Source organism: Scyliorhinus torazame, chromosome 13 (genome assembly GCF_047496885.1).
Source record: "Scyliorhinus torazame isolate Kashiwa2021f chromosome 13, sScyTor2.1, whole genome shotgun sequence".
In the NCBI taxonomy this organism is placed as follows: domain Eukaryota; kingdom Metazoa; phylum Chordata; class Chondrichthyes; order Carcharhiniformes; family Scyliorhinidae; genus Scyliorhinus; species Scyliorhinus torazame.
Window position 1 is genome coordinate 211,528,603 of NC_092719.1, and position 26,654 is coordinate 211,555,256.

At 54.7% G+C, this 26,654-nt stretch overlaps 1 protein-coding gene across 1 annotated transcript; it reads left to right on the plus strand.

Annotated features, from left to right (window-relative positions):
• Window positions 1-639: 639 nt before the first annotated feature.
• Window positions 640-26,654, plus strand: LOC140388594 (mambaquaretin-5-like). Its single transcript, XM_072473024.1, has 5 exons — window positions 640-1,788; window positions 3,834-3,959; window positions 8,499-8,564; window positions 11,235-11,405; window positions 26,560-26,654. Exons 2-5 carry the CDS (start codon window positions 3,953-3,955, stop codon window positions 26,583-26,585), a joined length of 270 nt encoding a protein of 89 aa, XP_072329125.1. The 5' UTR covers window positions 640-1,788; window positions 3,834-3,952; the 3' UTR covers window positions 26,586-26,654.

The following is a 26,654-nucleotide window of genomic DNA, read 5'->3' on the forward strand; positions in this document are numbered from 1 at the left end:
CATCTGACACCTGGCGCCTCGAGTGGGCGTTCCCCTTGAGTGTGCTGCGTCATGCCCTGCCAGGGGGTGGCACCCGGTTGTGGAAGGAGAGGTTGGTGGTGTGGGGGGGGGGGTGGCGGCACCCATATGGCCGATGTCACTGTGCGCAACCACTGGCCACGGTGGACAGTCAATGGGGTGTGCAGCAAGATGGCTGCCTTGTAGGCTACAGCAATGGCGGTCTGTGCCTGGACACCCCATTCCCAGAGGGTCACCCCTAACTCACGGCTCACCCCCTGGTCACCCTCCCGCTACTCCCCCCATCCTCCCCGGCCCTGGCAGACGCCCTCCCCCCCCCCCCTCCAGCCAGCCATGCCAGCGGCAGGATCACCAGCCTAAGGTCGCGCCTCTGGTAACATCTCTGCGAGGGAGGCAGAAAACTGGAAATTATAGGCCAGTCAACCTGATGTCTGTCGTGGGAAAGATGTTAGAAATGATCATGAAGGGAGGCTATAGCTGAGCTCCTAAACAAGCTCGGTGTAATTGGGAAGAGTCATTCTGCTTTCCTGAAAGGAAAATAATATTGAACCAATTTATTAGAGTTCTTTGAAGGAGTAACATGTACTGTAGATAAAGGGGAGCCTATAGATGTACTGTATTTGGATTTCCAGGAAACCTTTGATAACATGACACATCAAAGGTTATTGAAAAAAATAGAAGTTTATGGTGTAGGGGGTAACACATTACAGATGACACAAATATAGGTAGGAAAGTATGTTGTGAAGAGCGAATGCAGAATGCCGAGGTGCGGAGGGATCTAGGTGTTACAGTGCATGAGTCACAACAAGTTGGTATGCATGTGCAGCATGTGATCAAGAAGGCGAATGGAATGCTATCCTTTATTATGAAAGAACTGAACATAAAAGTAGGGATGTTTTACAGTTATACAGGGCATTGGTGAGACCACATTTCGAATACTGTGTGCAATTTTGGCCTCCTTATTTAAGGAAGGATGTAATTGCTTTGGAAGTGGTTCAGAGGAGGTTTACTAGATTGATACCTGGAATGAGCGGGTTGTCTAATGAGGATAGGTTGGACAGACTGGGCTTATTTCCATTGGAGTTCAGAAGAGTGAGGGCTGACTTGATTGAACGGTATTGACAAGGGAAAGGATGCCTCCCCTTGTGGGTGAGACCAGAACTGGGGGACACTTTTTAAATTAAAGGTGGCCCTTATAGGACAGAGATGAGGAGAAATCTTTTCTCTGAGGTCTGTGTGACTTTGGAACTCTTCCTCAGGAGGTGGTGGAGACGGAATCACTTGAACATTTTTAAGGGGGAGGTAGATAGATTCTGATGCCCCCAAACACTGAAGTATGACAGCCATGAACTAGAAGCTGAATCTCCGTATGTATGTTGATCAATTGATAGATAGACCCGGAGACATGTATCATAAGTAGCTCAGTACATACACAGATAGATTGATTGATCTCCCCACTATCTTACTGGTTTTTTTCTTTAAAACCCAAGGCCTTTAATGACATTCCCTGGGCCCAAACCTCCAGCACAAACTGAAGCCTCCATTTTATGTATCTCTGTCTCACCTGGAGCCATTGGCTTGTATAGTTTGGTCTTAACTTCCATCAAATACTGGTCCCACCTTTGGCCGCTGTGTGTTAATTATTGTTGTCTTGTCCGTGCTGTCCTTGTCCCTTGCTTCATCTAGGTCTCTCGTCACACTCACCATCTTATTCCCGTCAAATCCCTGTTTTAAAGATCTCGCATGAGGAAGACTATGATGGTGCAAATGGTGAGTCTGTGTCACTTTGTCTTCCATGTCTTGTCTCCGAAGCAGTATGTCTTCAATTGGTATTTTCGTTGAGGATTCTTACAAAATGATTACAAAGAATCACATAGACTTTGCGACACAGAAACAGGCCATTCGGCCCAGCTGATCTGTGCCAGTGCTTAAACGATTCACCAGCCTCTTTCCACCTTTCTTCATCTAACCCAGTCAGTATTGTTGATGGCATGTTAATTATATTGTTAAGATATGCAGGTGAAGGGCATTGTTCAATTAAGAACTTAAGAGTACTTATAAAGAGAGACTGCTGGAAGACCGGGTTTGGTAGCTCAGATGAAGACATATGTAACACTAAATTTTCTGAAGAAACCTATTATCAATAACACTATATTAGTGTCACCACCTAATTTGGGATTGCAATAACAAATATATTCTTCTGTTGATTTCTATATGTAGCTTTCCCTGTAAGCCATTAAAGAATACAAAATTCAGATACATGGACATAGCTTTCCCTCCATCATTAAGAATCCAGCTCTTGCATTGGAGAGCCACAGGCCGATATTTGGAAACATGTTAAATGTTTCTCCCCTGTGAGATAAGTCTGACCTTTTGACTCTGATTGACCCTCTGGTTTCGAGGACCTTGCTGCGGTCCCAGTCAGAATCCCAGAGAGTTTCCCTCAAGGCTGTGTTCAGGACCCAGAAACAGTCCCGCTCATGTTTCCTATCCTCAAGCCACCTTTACAAAAAAGCGGAAGAGTTCAGATTCTATGTGATTTCATTGCAGCAGCTTATTTGCCAGATTCACCTCAACGTTTTCAACCTTGTTGGTGTAAACTTGGGTTGGAATAGAAATGTGCACTTGAACACCCAGCTTAACCTCTACCCATGTTGTAACCTGACAGAGGGGGATTTGACAAGGACAAGTTACGTGGTCTTGTGAAACAGAACACTATTTGTAATTTCTATCCAATTGTGTCATGGAATTCCAACTTGAATTTGTGTGTGAGACAGTCTCCCCGGTCGCCAGACGCCAACTTCCACTGGGGGGAAAGTGGCATCATTGTTTCGAATTTTCCGTTAGTGGTGAGCTGATGATAAACTTGAATCCAGAGTTTTTAATTCCCTGACCAGAGAGAGACTGAGAATCGGCAGTAATACCCAGGTCCACGTTGCCCCAAAGGAGGTGCTGCTGTCAAACTCCTACCCACTCTATAGCACCACCCCAAACCACATCCTTGGAAAAATTGTTTAGCGTTAACTAACTTGTGATTGTGTTTCGGGTTTCTTGCTATGTTGGCCTGTAATGTCCTCGGAGCGTCTCCCATTCCGTCATCGTAACTTCTCCAAGACTCGCGCTGCAAATCCCTTTCAAGCTGACTGACCCCAAAGTTACGGTGGAGGAACGGGAGCAGTTCTGTGCGCGCATCAGTCACAATCTTTGCTTCTACCTGTTACTTTTCTAATCTTCATAGATAAATGGAAAATAATCAATTCCCCTTCCCTTTAAATGACAGTGACTTGTATTACTATAACATATTTGATATAATAAACCTTCCGAAGGCACTAAGGTGGATTGGCCATGCTACATTGCCCCTTAGTATCCAAAGATGTGCAGGTTAGATGGACTGGCCATGATCCATGCATGAGGCTATGGGGATAGGTAGGGTGCTCTTTCAGAGGGTAGGTTCAAACTCAATGGGCCGAATGGCCTCCTGCACTGTAGGGATTCTATGGATTCTACAGAATTCCACTTACCTCTCTCCCACCTGATTAAATGCCCCACTGCTCCCAAACCTGCCAGAAAGGGGGGCATTAAATTCCGCCCTCCAACTATTCAGCCAGTATCAATACTAATGATTTGACTTGCAGAGCGAGTGGTCTTCAGTCCACCCTCTACTTAAATGTAAATTAGTCTTCTCTTCCATTCTTAATGATGTTGGCCTGTCGTTTCATGGCCACCATATTAGGGTCTGACCTGCCGCCTTTGTCAGTGTCGCAGAATAAGTTTCAAGTAAACTTTCTTCTTTGTTGCTTTTGACGATTCTGAAGGGAAGGAACTGAGAGTGGTGGTAAATGGCAATGACCCGGACTACGAGCATTTCTATACCGTGGAGAGCTACAACGAACCAACAGAAGATTACGGTCTGGACCAGTTCCAAAGTTCAGAGATGATGCGTAAGTGTTCCTCACCATACCACTACTTAACTCTTGGTTTCTTCATCAGTGTTTAGAGAAGATACGGTCACATCAGTCTGCTAGATTGAATAGATTGGGCCCCTATATTCTCTGGAGTTTCGAAAAAATGAGAGTTCATGTCATTGAAACGTTGAAAATTCTTTGAAAGCTTGGTACAGTGGATGCTGTCTTCTTGGCTAGAAAGTCTAGAAGTGGAGGTCATATAGTCTCAGGATAAAGGGACTGAGATTGCAGGGGCTGGTTTAGCACACTGGGCTAAATCGCTGGCTTTTAAAGCAGACCAGGCCAGCAGCACGGTTCAATTCCCGTACCAGCCTCCCTGAACAGGTGCCGGAATGTGGCGACGAGGGGCCTTTCACAGTAACTTCATTGAAGCCTACTTGTGACAATAAGCAATTTTCATTTCATTAGGAGAACTTTCTTCCCTCAGAGGGTTGTGAATCTTTAGAACTTCAGTCGATGTTCAGTTGATGAATGCATTCCAAACGGAGATCGAAAGATTACTGGCACTGAGGGACTTGGGAGATTCGGGCTCAGACAGAAAGGGTGGAGTCAATGGGGAAGATAATCCAGGTTTAGAGGGGTTGTATATCCTACTCCTAATTTGATGTTGGCATTCTTATATTGAATACAATATTAACTAATACACGGGTATTTCTAATACACACTACTTTGAAACCGGTAGCATAGTGGTTAGCACAGTTGCTTCACAGCTCCAGGGTCCTTGGTTCGATTCCCGGCTTCGGTCACTGTCTGTGCGGAGTCTGCACATCCTCCCCGTGTCTGCGTGGGTTTCCCCCGGGTGCTCCGGTTTCCTCCCGCAGTCCAAAGATGTGCGGGTTAGGTGGATTGGACATGCTAAATTGCCCTTGGTGTCCAAAAAGGTTAAGTGGGTTTACTGGGTTACGGGGATAGGGGTGGAGGTGTGGGCTTGGGTCGGGTGCTGTTTCCAAGGGCCGGTGCAGACTCGATGGGCCGAATGGCCTCCTTCAGCACCGTAAATTCTATGATTTACGCATTGACTAAATTTCTTTACCAATTTCGGTGGTATATGTTCTTCAATCAGCAGATTAACATAGACACAATTGGTCCCTGTGTTGAACTATCAGTTTCTCTTTATTATGTCAGGGTTATTTTTACTTTGGTTTGTGATCTTAGAATATCTGAGTAAGGTCAGGCCTCACTTTGATTTTGATGGTAAACTTCCCCAGATAGGGTGAAGCAATTCCAGGTTAGAACACAGATGGCCAGGGAAGTGAAGAAACAGGCCTAAATCCTGAAACTTACCTTGGAAGGCGTTTCATGGACCTCGGCATTTCCGACAGTACACATCTGGAATTCTCTGGCCCAATAGGCTGAAGGTGCCAGGGGAAGAGTTAAAAGCAAGGATTAAGTTCAAAAATATCCGATCACAATTCAGTGAGTGGTTCGGATCCAGAACGCGGAGCCTGAATGGGTGGCCGAGACTCGATTGAATCAGTGGCCTTCAAAGGGGAATCGGATGAGCGTCTGGAGGGAAAGGATTTGCAAGGCCATGGGGAGATGGTGGCAGAGTGGAATCAGCTGAGTTGCTCTTGCAGAGAACCAGCACAGACAGGACGGGATGAATGGCCTCTCCCTGTGCTGTAACCATTCTGTGATTCAATAACCACTGCTCCCATTCTCTTGGTCGGCAGCTGCGAGCAATGATTCTCCAGCGACTCCCTTTGATCCCCATTGCCGATCCACTTTCACCTTGCGCCACTAACCTGTTTGTCATGAAATCACTCCTGCCCTCCCTCCATTCTCAGACCTTCCCTTGCGTTCGTTCCTCCCGTTCCCTCTCCCTGCCTCTGTGTTTGCTTAAATGCTGTTAAATGTCTGACATCTTCCAGTTCTGATGCATGATCATCGCCCTGATACATTAACTCAGTTTCCCTCTCCACAGAAACTGGCTGACCCATCATTTTCTGACTCCATTTCAGATTTCCAGCAGCCACAGCATTTTGCATTTGTGTCTGAGACTGATAGATGTCATGTTTTTATTTGTTCACGGGATATGAGCATCGCTGACAAAGTCAGCATTTATTGCATGTCCTTAATTGCCTTTGAGAAGTTAGTGATTGGTGAGGGTATCGAGGGATATGTCGAAGAGGTGGGTAAATGGAGTGGAGATAAAGATTGCCCATGATCTAACCGAATGACAAAGCTGAATGATCTACTCCTGTTCCAATAGAAATGATACACCACAGAGGGGACCATTCGGCCCACCTTGTCCGTGTCGTCCCAAAGACACCCAGATGCCCTTTCTATTCCTATCTCCCTGCACATGATCCATAGCCCTGAAGTTTACAGCACTTAAGGTGCAGATCCAGTTACTTTGTAAAACAGTTTAGCATCTCTGCCTCCACCACCAACTCAGGCAGCGAATTTCAGACACCCACCACCCTCTGCGTAAAAAGAGATTTACCAGGATGTTGCCTCGGCTGGGGAGTTTCAGCTATGAAGAGAGAGTGGATAGACTTGGGCTATTTTCCTTGGATCAGAAGAGACTGAGGGGGGACATGGTTGAGATGTATAAAATTATGAGGAGCATAGATAGAGCAGACGAGAAGAAAATTTTCCTCTTGGTGGAGGGATCAATGACCAGAAGGCATAGGTTTAAGATAAGGGGGTGGGAGTTTTAGAGAGGATATGAGGGAAAACCTTTTTACCCAGAGGGTGGTGGGAGTGTGGAACTCACTGTCTGAAAGGATGGTGGAGGCAGAGACCCTCATAACATTTAAGAACAGTTCAGATGTGCACTTGCGTCACAAGGTATACAAGGCTATGGGCTAAAAGGCAGGAAAATGGGATTAGAATAGTTAGGTGGTTGTTTGACCGATACAGATGCGATCGTTAAAAGGGACATTTCTCTGCTGTATGACTCTATGCCCTAGTTTCTTCCCACAGTACAAAGATGTGCAGGTTAGGTGGGTTGGCCGTACTAAATTGCCCCTTAGTGTCCAAAGGTTAGGTGGGGTTACGGAGATAGGGCGGGGAGTGGGCCGAGGTAGAGTGCCTTTTCGGAGGATTGGTGCAGACTCGATGGGCCGAATGGCCTCCTTCTGCACTGTAGGGATTCTATGATTCAAAAAAAATAGGCACACCTTCAAACCTGTGCCCTCTAACCAGAGTTGACAACTCTGGTTGAATGTATTCCAAGAGTTGTCTTCACATCCACCACCCCCCCCCCCCCCTCCATCCACCGCTCCCACACATTCACACACATACCAATTCAGCATTGGTCGCCCAACATTTCCATCCACAGTGTCCCGCCTTGCCTTGCCAATTTCTTGACTGTGAGTCAAAATATCTTGACCACCCCCTTGATTTTTTTGAGATACACAAAAGCATGAGGGACAATAGTCCCCTGGTGCTTTCTCTATGCCAATGCTTTAAACAATAAGAGTCAACTTGCTAACTAATCAGCACCCTTTTCTCATGCAGTGTAAATTGTTGTCCCCTTTAAAATTTGACATTCTTGTATCTGTCCTGATGAGTGCAAGATCAAAAACTTCGACAGCACATCTCTTTTTTCGGCAATGCAATTTTTTTTGATGCTCCCATAATTTTCTCCAGAGTATTTGCTTGTCGTAGTTCTCCGGAGATTAACTTCCAGTTCCTGGCGACTCTAAATCAATTCCATATGGAACTTGTATCAAAACACACTTCGGAACAGGAGTAGGTCATTTGGCCCCTCAAGCCTATTGTGCCATTGAATGAAATCATGGAACCTGGAGTGTTCTGCAAAGTTTTGCTGCGGCATTCTCCGTCGATGGGATCCTCCGTTTCTCCGGCAGCGCACCCAGGCCCGCCGGTTTCCCAACGGCGTGGGGGTGGCCACAATGGGAAACCCCATTGGCCGGCTGCGGGAACGAAGAATCCCGTTGCCGCCATGGCGCACCGTGCCGGAAAACAGGGATGGCGGGATGGAGAATCCCGCCCATCATCTCCACTATCGAGGCATCTAAAAAAAAGTGGGGGATAAACAAACATTTGACAGGATGACTCCGGAACTGGGCAGGAAAGACTGAACAGAATGCGGACTCTTTCTCTGTAGAAGGGAAGGCAAAGGGGTGAGCCGCAAGAAGCCTTTAAGATCATGATAGGAATTAACAGGATAGACACGCAGAAGATGTTTCCAGTTGTCCATAACCGGAAGCCATAAATCTCAAATAGTCACTGTTTTGTGGGAAACCTCGTCACTGAAACACAGCTAAGGATACGGAACAGGTCGTCATTGGGAGTGGTTGAGACAATATGCATTTAAGGGTCAGCTGGATAAGCACATGTGGCACCAGGAGGATAAGCTGATGAAATTAGGTTAAGCAGGATGGAAAACCCATCTGCAGTATAAAGGCCAGCATGGACCAGTTGGGCTCAGTGGCCTTTTTCCGTGCTGTAGACTGGTTGTACCTACTCCATTGGTGCCACTCAGAGATGCACCTTCACTTCAACTAAAGGGACCACTGACTTGGGTTTGCCTTCCACCGACAGGCGACAAAGTAGACACCACAGCTGCACCTCAACAGGAGAGATATAGAAGAGAAGCCTCTGAGCAAGGTAGGAACCTTGTCATCCTGGTTTGCTCTTCAAGTTTGAAGCCAGGAACTGAGAGCTAACGGCCTCGGAGGCGGTGGTGCTGGTGAGGGTGCGGTGATGAGGTGATGGTTGAATTGATTGCCGGGGGGCGTGGAGGGGGGGAGGGGGGGGGGGGGGAATTGCATCACAGCCAAGCTTGCTCCACTCCACAGCTCAACCTAATCCTCTTCACATCCAACAATCCTCTGCCTTTGTCATCTGTGGCTTCAGGAGATGTGGAACCTCTTGATCAGCTTCGGAAATAAAAACAGAAAATAGTGAACATTCTGAGCAGGTGTGACAGCGTCCGTGGAGAGAGAGGGGAGCTAATGTTTCGACATCTTTGTCAATCTCCACCTCTCGCCCTCTATCCAGGCTCACAGCTCCATATCCCCCTCTCCCCCACCTCACCTACAGTATAAATCTGATCCTATTTCCAGTTCTTTCCACCTTTGACAAAGAGCCATCCAGACTCGAAACGTTATCTCCCTTCTCTATCCACAGAGGCTGTCAGACCTGCTGAGATGGTCCAGCATTTTCTGTTTTTGTTTCAGATTCCAGCGTCCGCAATAATTTGCTTTTATCTCGATCAGCTTCACTGCCCTGGCAATCACGTAACCTCTGCTTGATGTCTCGCAGAAGCAGGAGGACTCGTCAACATCTCTGCTCTCTGGGACACTTCTCAGCCTTTTGCATTTGCTTTTTTGCTATTCTGGCCCCTTTCAATCTGCACTCCACTCCATCTGAATAATTGAACTGAGACAACACCGGGACCTGGAGTCTAGCTGCTCTCGGAGTTAACTGGTTACGAGGGACAGGTATTCCCGCTGGCTCTTCCTCTCGGAATGAGTCCTTCGCTTTAACTCCACACTCAATAAATCATTGTTTGCAGGACACACTGCACTAAAGCCTGCTGGACAACTGAAATTAAAATACACCAATCTCTAGCGGGATTCTCCGCCGGGGGGATTCTCCGTTTTGCCAGCGCATAGGGGGTTTCCCGACGGCGTGGGGCTGCCCCACAATGGGAACCCCCATTGACTAGCCGGCGTACCGGAGAGTCCCGCCGGCCGGTCGGGCGGAAATGTGGCGGGGCGGAAACTCAAACCCCTCAGCTATCTCCAAATGTCTGAAGTACAAATTAGCCTCTTCATACAGGACATAACACACAGGACAATGGACAAAGACCTTGAATTTCTGTCGCGCCTATCATGATCCCAGAGCAGCTTAGATCCGCTGAAGTATGATTGATAACCAGTAACTGTTACTGGGCAACACAACAGCCAATTGGGGCACAGCTAATATCCCTCTAGCAGAAATGAGATGAATTTTTTTGAGTTGGTTCACTCATTAATTATTTGCCCAGCCCCGATCCCAGCGCTGGAGCCGTTGAGTCAGGAAGCAGCACCCATTCCGCAGTCGAGTCAATCACTCTGAAGGAAGACTGCGCTCTCAAGAGGTGCCACTCTTTGGATGAGACACAAAGCGGTCTGACTCCGCAAGTGCCGTCGAAGGTCCATTGAAGAGCTGAAATATTGGGATGATGAAGACCCACTGTCAGAAAGGAAGGGAAGCTGTCCCATTTCCTGGCCAAACTTACCAAAAATGAACGATTGGTCACTTACTGCGTTGGGTGTTGGCGGGGTTAATGGCTGCGGTGTTTGCTGACATGCCAACAGTCCCTCGCACTGCCAAGGGAATGGTTACAAAACTGGCACGCAATTCACTGATGTGAGGAAATTGATATTTAACAATGCAGAAGGTAGTACAAGGTGAAGGTAATAATTACAGCCCACCCAGGCCGCACCTGGACAGACGGTGAAATATTTATTTCGGCGGCTGTCCATCAACCTGACCAACACCAATGCCATCTTCCTCCCCAGTGCATTTATCTGGCAGTCCTCTTGACCAAGAGCAGAGATCAGCAGCAAGCAGAAGGACACTGAAGGTGCAATTGGGAGGGATACATTGCTATGCTTTGGAGGGAGAGGCAAGGGAGCGAGAAAGAGAGAGACAAGGGATAGAGAAAAGTGGGAGCGAGAGAGAGAGAGGTGGGAGGGAGAGAGAGAGGGAAGGGAGAGAGAGGTGGGGAAGCAAGGGAGAGCGGTGGGGGAGCAAGGAAGAGAGGTTGGAGAGGGTGGGAGGGAGAGGAATAGAAAGATGCGGGAAAGGGAGAAGGAGAGGTGGGAGAGCGAGAGGCGGTAAAGGGAGAGAAATGGGAAAGGTGAGAGCGAGGGGAGAAGCATGGGGAGAGATTGATTGATTGATTGTCACAGAAAGAAGGGGGAGAGGTGCAAGGGAGAGGGAATAGGGAGAGAGGACAGAGAGTGGGAGAGAAATAACCCATTGTGGGAGAGAAAAAAAGGAAGCGGGAGGGGTAAAGAGTGGGGAGAGGGAGGGGAGAGATTGAGAAGGAGAGCGTGGTGAGACCGATAGAGTAGGGGAAAGAGAGTGAGAAGTGAGGAAAGGAGTACAGAGGGAGGGCAAGCGAGGAAGATGAGGTAAGGGAGAGAGAGTTGGCGAGGGGGAGGGAGAATGAGGGGGGGAGTGGGAGTGTCCAAGACATTTTGAAGAAGCTGCTCTATTAACTAAAACCTCCATTGTTGTATTTCCTTTTCTTCTGACTGCTTGTCTGTCCTTTGGCTTGACCAGACCCCTGCCTGTTGCCCCTGGATGAGGGAACATGCTCCAGGTACACCCTGCGTTGGTACTACCACCGGAAGACTGACAAATGCCGACCCTTCATCTATAGTGGCTGCACTGGCAACACAAACCGCTTCCAGACTCAGGAGGACTGTGAACAGAGATGCAAGACCAACAAAGGTATGGAATAACGGTTCTGCAATTAAACCATCTTCTTCTCATAAGCCCTTAATCCCATACTAATCAATGATCTTCAACCTGATCATTACTCGGGGTAATTACCGTCATGGCGGTGCGGTGGTGCAGCAGTTAGCACTGCTGCCTGACAGCGCCGAGGACCCGGGTTCGATCCCGGCCCCGGGTCACTGTCCGTGTGGAGTTTGCACATTCTCCCCATCTCTGCATGGGTCTCACCCCCCACAAGATGAATAGGTTAGGTGGATTGGCCACGCTAAACTCTCCCTTAATTGGGAAGCAAAAAGAACTGGGTACTCTAAATTTATTTTATAAAAGGAAATTAGGCCCTGTTTACATACAAATATACAAAGCAGGAGTGGGCCATTTGGCCCCTCAATCCTGCCCGCGATTCATTACGATCATGGCTGATCCTTATGTGTTGAGTTCCACATTCCCATCTACCCCTGATAACCTCTGATTCCCTTCCCCCACAAAAATCTATCTACCTCTGCTTTATAACCTATTTGAAGCCTCCACTGCCTTCTGAGGCGAGAGTTCCAAACTCAAACCACTCGCTGAGAAATAAATCCTCCTCACCCTGTTCTAAAAGGGCGACTCCTTGGGCGAGATTCTCCGACCCCCCCACCGGGTCGGAGAATCGCCGGGGGCTGGCGTGAATCCCACCCCCGCCGGTTGCCGAAGTCTCCGGCACCGGATATTCGGCGGGGGCGGGAATCGCGCCGCGCCGGTTGGCGCCCCCCCCGCCCGCGCGATTCTCCGGCTAGAATGGGCCGAAGTCCCGCCGCTAAAATGCCTGTCCCGCCGGCGTAGATTAAACCACCTACCTTACTGGCGGGACAAGGCGGGCTCCGGGGTCCTGGGGGGGGGGGGCGCGGAGTGATCGGGCCCCGGGGGATGCCCCCACGGTGGCCTGGCCCGCGATCGGGGCCCACCGATCCGCGGGCGGGCCTGTGCCGTGGGGGCACTCTTTGCCTTCCGCCTTCGCCACGGTCTCTACCATGGCGGAGGCGGAAGAGGCTCCCTCCAATGCGCATGCGTGGGAATGCCGTCAGCGGCCGCTAACTCTCCCGCGCATGCGCCGCCCGGAGATGTCATTTCCGCGCCAGCTGGCGGGGCACCAAAGGCCCTTTCATCCAGCTGGTGGGGCGGAACTTAAGGTTGGGGCTCGGCCCCCAAAGATGCGGAGCATTCCGCACCTTTGGGGCGGCGCGATGCCCGACTGATTTGTGCCGTTTTGGGCGCCAGTCGGCGGACATCGCGCCGATACCGGAGAATTTCGCCCCTTGTTTGAAAACCGTGTCCCCTAGTTCTGGACTCACCTATTGTTGACCAGGCACCAAACGTTACATGGTGTAATCTGGATCACGCCCATTCCAATAATCATATTTAAATGTGCCATTAGGGCTCATCTAAATGTGCACAGCCTATTTGAGGCCGGATGCTCCAGACTCCTGGGGCGAAATTCTCCGTTATCGGCGGAAACTCCGCCGATCGGCGCAAAAAACGGCGCAAATCCCACTTGCGTCACGTCATAAAAATGGGCCGATAGTCTGCGGCCCGAAATGGGCTAGCAGCGACGTAACGGGATCCGCGCTTGCGCAGTGGTTCACGCCGTGCAGCGTCATACGCGCTGCACGGCGTGACGGCTCATAAGGCCGCGCAGCTCCCCCCCACCCGACCGGAACAGCCGACCGCAACACCCGACTTGATGGCTGGCCGTCGCTCAGCCCCGAGGTTCGAGTCACGCGATGTGGAGGCGCTCCTGGATGCGGTGGAGCAGAGGAGGGACGCCCTGTATCCCGGGCACGGCCGCAGAGTTGCCCCACGCCACAGCCGGCGTCTGTGGAGGGAGGTGGCAGAGGCCGTCACCGCTGTGGCCCTGACACCACGGACAGGCACCCAGTGCCACAAGAAGGTGAACGACCTCGTCAGAGCAGGCAGGGTGAGCGTCCCCCATATCCCCCATATCCCCTCTCCCCCAAATCCCCCCCTCCCCCATATCCCCCCTCCCCCATATCCCCCCTCCCCCATATCCCCCATATCCCCCCTCCCCCATATCCCCCCCTCCCCCATATCCCCCCTCCCCCATATCCCCCATATCCTTCCCTCCCCCATATCCCCCCCTCCCCCATATCCCCCATATCCCCCCTCCCCCATATCCCCCATATTCCCCCCTCCCCCATATCCCCCATATCCCCCCTCCCCCATATCCCCCCTCCCCCATATCCCCCCCTCCCCCATATCCCCCCCTCCCACATATCCCCCCTCCCCCATATCCCCCCTCCCCCATATCCCCCATATCCCCCTCCCCCATATCCCCCCTCCCCCATATCCCCCCTCCCCCATATCCCCCATATTCCCCCCTCCCCCATATCCCCCATATCCCCCCTCCCCCATATCCCCCTCCCCCATATCCCCCCCTCCCACATATCCCCCCTCCCCCATATCCCCCATATCCCCCCTCCCCCATATCCCCCATATCCCCCCTCCCCCATATCCCCCTCCCCCATATCCCCCATATCCCCAAGTGAATCCAGCCCTAACCTTAACCTCTGCAATGCACGCGCAACCGATGGCGTGCATTCATATACCTGCCTAACACTGTTGCCTTTTACCCCTGCCACCACCCCCCCCCCCCCCAGGAGAAGCGCGCACACAACAATAGGGAGCATGTGAGGACTGGAGGAGGGCCCGCTGATGAGAGGCCACTGACCGTACACGAGGAAAGGGCCCTGGAACTGGCTGGCGGACCTGACGACCGGGAGGTTGCTGATGCAGAGGTCGGGGCCCCCACGAGCAAGTGAGCCACCAACAGCCCGTCCCCATATCCCCCCTCCCCTATATCCCCCTCTCCCGTATCACCTGATCACTGCCTGATGTCTAACCATGCATGCTTCATTGTGTATCGCAGGACCAAACGTCCAGGCACCCATCCCCGCAGATGCAGACCGCCCGCAGGATGCCCCTCCGAGACCACGGGAGACGGAGAGACCCGCACCCTCCAGCATGCGACGCCCGCAGGATGCCCCTCGGAGACCACGGGAGACGGAGAGACCCGCACCCTCCAGCATGCGACGCCCGCAGGATGCCCCTCGGAGACCACGGGAGACGGAGAGACCCGAACCCTCCAGCATGCGACGCCCGCAGGATGCCCCTCGGAGACCACGGGAGACGGAGAGACCCGCACCCTCCAGCATGCGACGCCCGCAGGATGCCCCTCGGAGACCACGGGAGACGGAGAGACCCGAACCCTCCAGCATGCGACGCCCGCAGGATGCCCCTCGGAGACCACGGGAGACGGAGAGACCCGAACCCTCCAGCATGCGACGCCCGCAGGATGCCCCTCGGAGACCACGGGAGACGGAGAGACCCGAACCCTCCAGCATGCGACGCCCGCAGGATGCCCCTCGGAGACCACGGGAGACGGAGAGACCCGAACCCTCCAGCATGCGACGCCCGCAGGATGCCCCTCGGAGACCACGGGAGACGGAGAGACCTGGAGCAACAGGGAGACGACACCCCCGTCACGTGCGGGAGCGACCACCCAGCGATGAGGGGGGCAGCCACAGGCCCCCGTCACATCCGAGCCAGGACACCACTACCCAGGACACCACTATCCAGGACACCCCTACCCGGGACACCACTACCCAGGACACCCCTACCCGGGACAGCACTACCCGGGACAGCACTACCCAGGACACCCCTACCCGGGAAGACGAAATACCGGACAGTGACTCAGAGTGGATGGGTGGAGACGAACCCCCACCCCAAAGTGCCATGGACTCAGAGTGGGACGAAGAGCACGACACAACGCCACTGCTGTCACCAACACCCTCCACCATCGCAGAAACACTCACCACGGTTGGGCACTTTAGTGATGAGGCGTCTGGTACACTCACTGGTGCGCACAACACAGCCGTCCCGGTACAGCAGGTGGAGGTAGGAGCAGCAGAGGGACCGGGCGGTCGGAGGGCAGCCCAGGCCAAGCGAACATCTGCCGCCCAGATGGATCCCGGGTTCCTGCAGTTACCACACCCACACATAGATCCGATGCAACCACCGACACGGAGACGAGCGAATAGGGTGACGGGTGGCTTGCGGCGGCTGCGGTCACAGGTGGAGGAGTCCACCCGCGTCCAGGAGCTGGGAGTGGTCCCGGTCATGCGTGCCACCCAGGCTGACACCGCACGGGTGGCGTCCGCGGTGGAGGCAATGGGTGCGACGGTGTCAGACATGGGGAACGGTTTGCGAGGCCTGGGGCCTTCCGTGCAGGCGGCGTCTGTGGCCCAGGAAATGGCTGCCCTCTCACAGGAGGCCATGAGCCAGTGCCAGCGCCAGATGGCAGAGGCGCTCAACGCCATAGCCCAGTCTCAGAAGGCCATGGCCCAGTCTCAGCAGGCCATAGCCCAGTCTCTGCAGGCCATGGCCCAGTCTCTGCAGGCCATGGCCCAGTCTCAGCAGGCCATCGCTGAGGGCATCGGCGCCAGTGGCCATGTGCGAGCTGGCGTCGCACTGTCGCAGACAGGGTTCGACAACCCCCTGGGCTCCATGGCTGCAAACCTGCAGACCCCTGTCGATACCAGCACGGGCCTCCAGGACTGGCAGCGCCAGATGTCGGGGGCGCGTCGGATGGCCAGTCCGTTCGCATCCCCCACCCATGTAGAGGCCTGGGGGCCATCGGGCACCCCGATGGAGGAGGAGGTGGTGTGGTCCGTCCCGGCTCCCTCTGTAGGGGAGGTCCCGGTACACCGCGACACCTCGGACTCCCCCCCTTCCGTCCCAGGTGCATCGGGTGGGCAACGGGCAGGACAGGCTGGCAGCTCGCCATCCCAGTCGCCCGGGCCGCAGCCTGGCCCATCTAGGCCAGGACGCCCCAGGAAACGGCCGCCAAAGGGATCCAGTGTCAGAGGGCAGGAATCACAGTAGTCCACCTCCAGTTCTGCTGTACCGTCTGGGGAACCACGTAGACGTAGTCAAAGGGCCCGTAAGGCCAAACAATTAGACACTGAGTAAGTTGGCACGGGTGCAGGGCACAGATGAGTTTTAGGCGCTAGGGCACGTGCATGAACTCCTTTGGTTATTAAAGTCAATGTTACACCTACCGAAGCTGCCTTTGTGCTCTGTCCAAAGTGTGCGGGGGTGTCATGTACGTTGAGCGCAAGTGTGTGTGTGAGGGGTGGTCTTACCTCAGCCCCAGGTGAGTCTGCCCCCTTCCCCCTGGGCCGCCATCAACATCCCCCGGGCAGAGGACGGGACCGTGCGCTGCAGTGTCACAGCCGCATGCAGGGATGGTCCGGGTGGATGGTGGTACTGTGGCCATGGGTCAGACATAGTCCAACGATGTAGAGCCAGGAGCTCATCGGAGGCGGGCTGTCATCATTCTCCATGGCCTGCGATAGACACGCGTCCACCCGCAACTGGGTGAGCCCGGCCCGTTGTGCCGCCGGTGGATCGGCAATTGGGAGTGGGGGGGTGGTGTGCATGCGGGTGGGGTGTGTGGGGTTGGGGAGGGGGGTGATGGTGCTGGGTGGATGGATGGGTGGGGGGTGTGGGTGGTCGGCTGTTGTCATGGTGTGCGGTCTGTGGCCATACTACCCGATTCCCACGCCCATCTAGTCAGTGAAGCGGGCGTCTATCAGTCTGTCCCGTGCCCGCTGGGCCAGCCGGTAACGGTGGACAGCCACCCGTCTGTGTCTACCCCGTCTGCCCTGACCATTGCCCCCATCCCCCTCATCTGGGGAGGACTGGGCCTCTTCCTGCTGCTCCTCCACTCCGCCCTCCTCTGCCTGCGGCACATCGCCCCTCTGCTGGGCTATGTTGTGCAGGACGCAGCACACCACAATGATGCGGCCGACCCTATCTGACCGATACTGGAGGGCGCCCCCAGAGAGGTCCAGGCACCTGAAACGCATCTTCAGCACGCCAAAGCACCTCTCGATCACTCCCCTTGTCGCTACATGGGCATCATTGTAGCGGTTCTCCGCCTCATTGTGTGGCCTCCGTATAGGCGTCATCAGCAACGATCGCAATGGGTAGCCCCTGTCGCCCAGCAACCAGCCCCTCAGCCGGGGATGGCGTCCCTCGTACATGCCGGGGATGGATGACCGCGACAACACGAATGAGTCGTGTACACTGCCTGGGTAACGGGCGCAGACGTGCAGGATCATCATGCGGTGGTCGCAGACCACCTGTACGTTCATCGAATAGGTCCCCTTCCTATTAGTGAACACGGCCCTGTTATCTGCAGGTGGCCGCACGGCGACGTGCATCCCATCGATCGCGCCCTGGACCATGGGGAACCCGGCAATGGCAGAGAAGCCCATGGCCCGGGCATCTTGGCTGGCCCGGTCCACGGGGAAGCGGATGTAGCGGTGCGCCATGGCATAAAGGGCATCTGTCACTGCCCGGATGCACCGATGCACCGATGTCTGCGATATGCCGGACAGGTCCCCACTCGGTGCCTGGAATGACCCCGTTGCATAAAAGTTCAGGGCCACCGTAACCTTGACGGACACGGGGAGAGGGTGTCCCCCGCCAGTGCCACGCGGTGACAGGTGTGCCAGCAGGTGGCAGATGTGTGCCACGGTTTCCCGGCTCATCCGGAGTCTCCTCCTGCATTCCCGGTCCGTGAGGTCCTGGTATGACTGCCGGGGCCGGTACACACGGGGCGCCCTCGGGTGCCTCCGTTGCCGTGGGGCCGCGACGTCCTCCTCCCCCTCCTCGTCCTGTCGGTCAGGTGTCCCTCCAGCCTGGGCGGCTGCCGCCTGCCCCTCTGCGGCAGCCTGCGCCGCCTCTCTGGCACGCTCCTCCTCCTCCTCCTCCTCCTCCTCATCCAGGGCAACATAGACATGAGCGGCTGCCACCACGGCGGCCAACATCGCTGGATGGTCTGAAAACATGACGACCTGGTGGGGGGGAGGGGAACGACGACATGTCATCATTGCCCATATCCCCTCCTCCCCCCAGCCAGGTGGCATGGACCGCATGGGTCCAACTGTTGGAGGCTGGCACCTGGCCAGGTGGACCAACTCATTTGCCCTCCCATCACCCACCCCGGCACGGACCCCCCCCCGCCCCAACCTCCACCCCAGCACGGACCCCCCCCCCAACCTCCACCCCGGCACGGACCCCCTCCACAACCCCCAACCTCCACCCCGGCACGGACCCCCTCCCCAACCCCCAACCTCCACCCCAGCACGGACCCCCCCCAACCTCCACCCCGGCACGGAACCCCTCCCCAACCCCCAACCTCCACCCCAGCACGGACCCCCCCCCCCCAACCTCCACCCCGGCACGGACCCCCTCCACAACCCCCAACCTCCACCCCGGCACGGACCCCCTCCCCAACCTCCACCCCGGCACGGACCCCCTCCCCAACCTCCACCCCGGCACGGACCCCCCCCCGCCCCAACCTCCACCCCAGCACGGACCCCCCCCCCAACCTCCACCCCGGCACGGACCCCCTCCACAACCCCCAACCTCCACCCCGGCACGGACCCCCTCCCCAACCCCCAACCTCCACCCCAGCACGGACCCCCCCCAACCTCCACCCCGGCACGGACCCCCTCCCCAACCCCCAACCTCCACCCCAGCACGGACCCCCCCCCCCCAACCTCCACCCCGGCACGGACCCCCTCCACAACCCCCAACCTCCACCCCGGCACGGACCCCCTCCCCAACCTCCACCCCGGCACGGACCCCCTCCCCAACCTCCACCCCGGCACGGACCCCCTCCCCAACCCCCAACCTCCACCCCGGCACGGACCCCCTCCACAACCCCCAACCTCCACCCCGGCACGGACCCCCTCCCCAACCCCCAACCTCCACCCCAGCACGGACCCCCCCCCAACCTCCAGCCCGGCACGGAACCCCTCCCCAACCCCCAACCTCCACCCCAGCACGGACCCCCCCCCCCCCCAACCTCCACCCCGGCACGGACCCCCTCCACAACCCCCAACCTCCACCCCGGCACGGACCCCCTCCCCAACCTCCACCCCGGCACGGACCCCCTCCCCAACCTCCACCCCGGCACGGACCCCCTCCCCAACCCCCAACCTCCACCCCGGCACGGACCCCCTCCCCAACCCCCAACCTCCACCCCAGCACGGACCCCCCCCAACCTCCACCCCGGCACGGAACCCCTCCCCAACCCCCAACCTCCACCCCAGCACGGACCCCCCCCCCCAACCTCCACCCCGGCACGGACCCCCTCCACAACCCCCAACCTCCACCCCGGCACGGACCCCCTCCCCAACCTCCACCCCGGCACGGACCCCCTCCACAACCCCCAACCTCCACCCCGGCACGGACCCCCTCCCGGCACTCCCCCGGAGCCCAGCCTACTCTAACCCCCCCCCCCCCGCCGCACACACACACAAGCCGAGACACACCTCTCCTCAGGCAATCAGTCTGCGGCCACGCCATTTCCTGCCCAGAGCCAATCCCCCAGGCCGTCACTCACCTCCTCGCTGGTCGGCGTGAGCCTGGAGCACCGGGTCACGCCGATGAAAAGGAGGTTTGATTGACGTGAACGGTCATCACGTCGACGGGACTTCGGCCCATCCGGAAGGGAGAATATCGGCAGGCCGAAAATCGGCTGCCTTGCGCAGGCCCGTGACATTCTCCGCGGCAGCGGCGCCATTAACGCCCCGCCGACTTTTCTCCCTTCGGAGACTTCGGCGGGGGCGGGGGCGGGATTCACGGCGGCCAACGGCCATTCTCCGACCCGGCGGGGGGTCGGAGAATGACGCCCCTGGCCTCCACAAATGGAAACAGTGGGCGGGATTCTCCCATGCCGCGCCGTATGGGAGAATCGCTGTTCGCGCCATTTTTCCCGCTGCGCCGGTCCGACGCTGGCTTGTGGGATGGGGACAAGCGCTCCTTCACCGGGGGAGGCCTCGATGGGGTCTGGCCCACGATCGGGGCCCACCAATCGGCGGGCTGGCTTCACCAGCCTCGGCCCTATTTTATTACGCGGCCAGCCCCTAAACCCCCGCGCCATGTTGCGTCGGGGCCGGCGCGTTGAGGAAGTCCCCCGCGCATTCGCGGGTTGGCGCGGCTCCCAGTTGGCTCCGGGAAGGGAGGCTGGAGCGGCGTGAACCACTCCAGAACCCCTGTGGGGGCCAGAATTGGTAGTGCCCGCGTCCGTTTCAGAGAATCCCGCCCCAGGTGTGACGATCACACTTTGGGGCGGGGGGGGGCGGCTCGGAGGCCATTGGTGCCTCCCGGGTGGTCGGAAGCAGGGAAGTACCCCTGCCACCTGGGCAGTGCCAACCTGGCACCTCTGGCAATGCAATGTTGGCACTGACAAGGTGCCATGGGCAGCTCCCGGGTGTCAGGTTGGCAACACCAGGTTGGCACTGCCAAGGGGTGGAGTGAGGCTTGTGGGGGCCATGCCCATGAAACGGGGGGTGAAGGGTGGTGGGGTGAAAGATGGGTGGAACTGAAAGTGGGAGGCCCTAAAGGTGGGGTGCCCCTCAGCGATCCCATGGTGGCGTATGCTCACTTGAGGGGTGGGCAATTCCCCGATGTCCCCAAGAATGGGTGCGTGTGGGGTCGGGTCACCCTCATGCCTGGGTGGTGGGTGGGATGGTCACACTAACGTTTAGTGATTGGGGGGTGGTTGCCCCTCGGGGGTCGGGGTTGTGTGTGTTGCCCACGTCTGCGGGGGGGCTGCCGTATCCATGGGGAACCCTCAACCTCAGTTGGAGATCAGGGCACCCTTTACGGAGGAGCAGATCATGCCAGCGACTTTAGTTCCGCAGAAAAAAGTGTGGAGTTTACCGGTGAAAAACTCCCCAAGCTCCAAAAAATGACAAAGTGTGGTTGAGTACTCGTCTGGATCGTACCAAAAAACCCTGGCGAATTATCCCACCACACTCACCCAAAATGACACAATGAATGGTGAATCATGCCCTCGTTTTAAGCCCAAAATGAACAGCACCACCTCTGTGCTCCTAATGGCAGGTTGTAAGATCTCGGTATTGCTCAGGTATTGCTAGGGTGCTTTGCAGCCAAGGAATTCCATTTGACGTTTAGTCCCTTTTGTAACACGTGAAACATAGGTGCCAATTAGTGCACAGCAAGCTTCCAGAACATGCAGGGGATAAATGACCAGATAGTTTGATGCTGGTTGGGAGATAAATATTTGTCAGCATACCCAGGAGAACCTTCCCTGCTCTTCATCAAAGTGATGGCATGGAATCCTGTACATACACCCGAGAAGGAAGGTGTGGGGCTGGATTCTCCGTTATTGGGACTGTGTCCCCATGCCGGCGTCAAAACTGTGGACTTTCACACCGGAAAAACCGTCGTGAAAGGGCCACATATTCCTCGCCCTGCAGGGGGGCTCGCAGGGACCCGTCGTGAATCTCGCAGCTTTTGCTGCAGATACGGGCCCCCGCACCTCCGGGTCGGAGGCCGCGCCTGCGCATTCCGGCGGCCACCAGCGGCCGTGCCGCGCTCCATGGCGGACTCAGACCGTGGAGCTGGATCCTGAAAATAGACCCCCCCCCGATCGGCCGCACGCCTGACCCTGTCCGCCCGCCCAAACATTTCCCGACCGTGTGTAAGGGAAGTACCCCTGCCACCTGGGCAGTGCCAACCTGGCACCTCTGGCAATGCAATGTTGGCACTGACAAGGTGCCATGGGCAGCTCCCGGGTGTCAGGTTGGCAACACCAGGTTGGCACTGCCAAGGGGTGGAGTGAGGCTTGTGGGGGCCATGCCCATGAAACGGGGGGTGAAGGGTGGTGGGGTGAAAGATGGGTGGAACTGAAAGTGGGAGGCCCTAAAGGTGGGGTGCCCTTCAGCGATCCCATGGTGGCGTATGCTCACTTGAGGGGTGGGCCCTCCCCCCCCTGCCCTCCACCCGGCCCGCCCCCGACCTGGGCAGCCACGGACTGAGTCCGCAGTTGCCACGCTAGTATCCCGACCGGCTGGACAAAGTTAGATCCACGCCGTCGCGACTTCGGCCGGTCGGGGGTGGGGAATGGCGGAGCGGGCCTCCAGCAATGGCCGCAGGTAGGTCCTCGGCAGCGCGGCGTTCTATCCGAGTACTCCACTTTTCCGGGCCCGTAGAATCGGGGAACCGGCGCCGGTCCCGGGCCGGCCGCGATCTCAGCCTCGGGGTGCGGAGAAACCAGCCCGTGGGCTCCGTTTAACAACTCGTCCGAAAACCCTCACCCTCAACAGTCTAGCACTCCCTCAGTGCTGCATTGTGATCGTCAACCTGGATTTGGTGCTCAACTCTGATGTGGGACTCACAATTTTCCAAGTCGGACATAAGAATGCAACTCACAGCTGACACAACAATTGCCAAATACTGGCGATATTTGCCTGCCCCTGTGGTTTTGGTACATGATAAAGTAAGAAGTCTCACAACACCAGGTTAAAGTACAACAGATTTATTTGGAATCACTCACTTTCGGAGGGCAGCTCCTTCATCAGGTGCGCTCTGAAAGCTAGTGATTCGAAACAACCCCCCCCCCCCCCCCCCCCTCCCCCCACTCCACTGATCGGGGGAGCTCATATTCCTCAAGATTCAAGGGGTAACCAATTTTCCCCAGCCAATAGGAATCCGGGCAGGTTACAACAGTTGGCCACTCACCTGATTGTCATTTGTGGGATCTTACTGTGCACATCATTGTCTTTGTCTCTAGAACAAATGTCACTACCCTTCAATGTACATGAAGCAGTTTTAGATGTTTCTGAAGGGCATGAAAAGATACAGCAGTTTGTCTCTTCACTTCATTCTTCCCCTTTACTATATGCCAGCTGCTCCGCATGTAACTCCGATGCCAAATAGGCAGCTTATTAAACAAAGAGAATAGAATTGGTCACACATGAGCTTCTAAATAACTGGCATCAATTGATTACATCAAGGCTGAAGCTGCCAATATTAAATTTTGACATGAGTTGCCTTTGATGTCAAGCATATGTAGTATGTCCCAGGGTGTCTCCTTAACAAATGCCAGCAATGTTGGCAACCGTTCACCTTGTCCACCTGTGTTGGACTGACTGACAGTAACTGAAGCTTTTGAGGGGAAACTGGACAATGATTTATTTCCCTCCCAATGCCGTCTTCACTGCTGACCTCAAGCCATTTATTCATTGGAGTTGCATTAATCTCCCTGCTGGCAGTACTAAGATGCTCGAATATTCTGAGATCCATGTTTTTTTCAACTTTCTCCAGGCATATAAGTTATTATACCTCACTCAAAGCTTGAGTTTAGAAGGAGCCTGTCGGCACTGACACTTGCTGGGGAATGGGTCCTCTTTGAGACAACTTTGGTACGTTGTAACCATGGAGAGACCCCCACCATCTTCAAAAAAAATGGACCAGTGAGATCTGAAAGGGTGACGGAAGCAGATTCAGCAGTAAATTTTAATGGGAAATTGAATATAGATCATAGAATTCACAGTGCAGAAGGAGGCTATTTGGCCCATCAAAGGCCAATGTGACAGATAGCAAGGAAAGCCTTGATGCCGTAGACCTGGATTGAACCAGGGACCTTTAAGATCTTCAGTCTAACGCTCTCCCAACTGAGCTATTTCAGCTGGTAATTGAAAAGGGAAAGATTTCAGGACTGGGTGAAGAACAGGTAAGCTGGAATAATTAGAAAGCTCGTTCATAGGGCTGGTACAAGCCTGATGGGCCAAACGGGCACATTATATGCTCTATGATTCTATCTGTGTGCTCACACAATAAATGTCAGTGAACCCTCCAGCTCTGTTGTCCACCATAACTGACACTAACCCAATCCTTCCCCAGTCGTCTATAATGTTTACCAAAGTAACCTTGGGTAGCTAATTTGGGTTGAACTTTAATGTTGCGGGGGAGGGGGCGGGAGGAGGTGTCCCTGCCCCGCCTTCTTGGCATAAAAGTCAGGGTGAGCCAATCTGTGCTTGATTGGCTCTTCCCACGGCTACTTAAGGTTGTCAGGCCTTTAATTGGCTTACAGGACCATCAGAGAAGAGGTCCGACCTGCGACAGCTGCCAGCCAATCAAATGTCCCAGCAGCGTCAGCAGGACCGACGGCCACTACTGGGACCACAGTGAGTCCCCGAAGAAGAGGAGCCAGGGAAGGGGGCTGACAAGCTGCAGCTGCACCTACACATTTCACTCCCCACACACCCTCAGCCCAGCCAATAAGATTGCACTGGAGCGCACCCATGTCACTGAAGGGTTGGCTGGGGCCAGAAGGCACCTGGGATGATACCCATACTACCCGTGGCCCTGAGATCAGAGGGCGCAGTCAGCGGCGTGCGCAGCTGTTCCACGCCCGTCCACCCCGATCCCACAGCCCACACTGTACGTGCGTTCTGGACCGCATTGACGCCACTGTCGAGGCACCGGAGAATTGCGATTTGGCGTGAACCCAGGCCCCGCCGCAATTTTGGCGTCAAAACCGACTCTCCGCTAAATCGCCTTTCCCATTCCTGGCGTCATCCGACAGAGAATCCCACCCGGAGTGTTTTCATTTTTGGAATTGGTTGTGGTGTGATGTCAATTTTTAAAGTGACCCATCGAAAACTCTCGAGGGTTAAATCAGAAGTTGATTCACGCATTTAAACCCTGTGAACGGTTGCTATATACTCACACACAGGCACACAATAAGATGATAGGAGAGAGGAGTTTTACAACTCTGAATAACCTGAAGAAAATGCATCACAGATATAGATTTTTTAAAATAAATTTAGAGTACCCAATTCATTCTTTTTCCACTTAATGGGCAATTTAGCGTGATCAATCCACCTACCCTGCACATCTTTGGGCTGTGGGAGCGAAACCCACGCAAACACGGGAAGAATGTGCAAACTCCACACAGACAGTGACCCAGAGCCGGGATCGAACCTGGGACCTCGGCGCCGTGAGACAGCAGTGCTAACCACTGCGCCATCGTGCTGCCCATCACAGCTATTGATATCGGTTCACGTGACTGACAGAGTATAGAAAGTCAGATCCAATGAGCGTTGCTCCACAGAGGAGCTCCCTTCAGCTAGCTGAAGCAGGATCTTGCAGAATTCCTTTGAAGTTGATGGAGATGCAACAAGATGAGTGGGGCAGCATGGCAGCACAGTGGTTATCACAGTTGCTTCACAGCTTCAGGGTAACAGGTTCGATTCCAGGCTTGGGTCACTGTCTGTGCAGAGTCTGCACGTTCTCCCCGTGTCTGCGTGGGTTTCCTCCGGGTGCTCCGGTTTCCTCCCACTGTCCAAAGATGTGCCGGTTAGGTGGATTGGCCATGCTAAATTGTCCTTGGTGTCCAACAAAGGTTAGGTGGGGTTACGGGAATAGGGTGGAGGTATGGGCTTAGGTAGGGTGCACTTTCCAAGGGCTGGTGTAGACTCGATGGGCTGAATTGCCTCCTTCTGCACTGTAAATTCTATGACCTGGTTTGCTTGGCAGGCAATGGCAAGAATCCTCCAGAGAAACAGGCTCCAGGGAGGCTTAGCCTTGATGTAGGCTGTTGGTCAGTTTGGAGTACCAGGAGGCTGAATTGCAAGCCTAGAAATATAATATTAAACTTTCCAAAGGCCAGAAGCTTAAGGCATGTGATGTTGCCCATTAATGAATCAATTGCAGGCTAACAAGCAATTTTTCTATGTCTTTGGTCAAAATCCCTTGTTCATCTTAGGAGATAAATGGTGGCGTTTAGTACCTCTGCAAGTATAAAGAATTCCATTGGCTTCCTCGTTGTTATAGGATCAGATGGATTGTCTGCTAGTCCCTTGGCCAGAATTTTAGAGAGCTGGAGCGGGTGCATGCCCAACACAAACTCGCACGAAATTATGCGAGTAGATATCGGGCGTGCATCCTGATGCCCTTGCATGATATTTTGGTCAGCAAGAGTATGGCTCCCACCACTCTCCCACTTCAATGTCCACCATAACCCTCGGCCGGGGCATTGCAGTGCCTTCGATTACTTTGATCAGCGCTTTAGCCGGGACCGACTAGGAGTCAGGCCTGCGGCCTACTAAGTTGGAAGGCCTTTGCCAGGCATTGCTGTGACCCATGAGCCATCGGGCTTGCCTATTTTGTCAAACTAGACAAAACTTGAGCATTGTGAATACGTTTAATGGTTTAAGAAAAGGCAAACAAGCAAACTAAAATCTTTTTTTCTCTGCCTTGACAGAACCAAGCATGGAAGGAAGAAGCTGAATAAAACAGCAAGGAAAGTCAACAAGATGTAAATTTTAATCTTGAGGACCGGGCAAGAAGTGAGGGAGG

What these genes read in the sequence shown, in the direction of transcription:
- LOC140388594 (XM_072473024.1), top strand. An exon ending in AAGAGAAGCCTCTGAGCAAG is followed by an intron (nt 8,565 to 11,234) that starts GTAGGAACCTTG and finishes TGGCTTGACCAG; the next exon opens with ACCCCTGCCTGTTGCCCCTG. An exon ending in GAGATGCAAGACCAACAAAG is followed by an intron (nt 11,406 to 26,559) that starts GTATGGAATAAC and finishes CTGCCTTGACAG; the next exon opens with AACCAAGCATGGAAGGAAGA.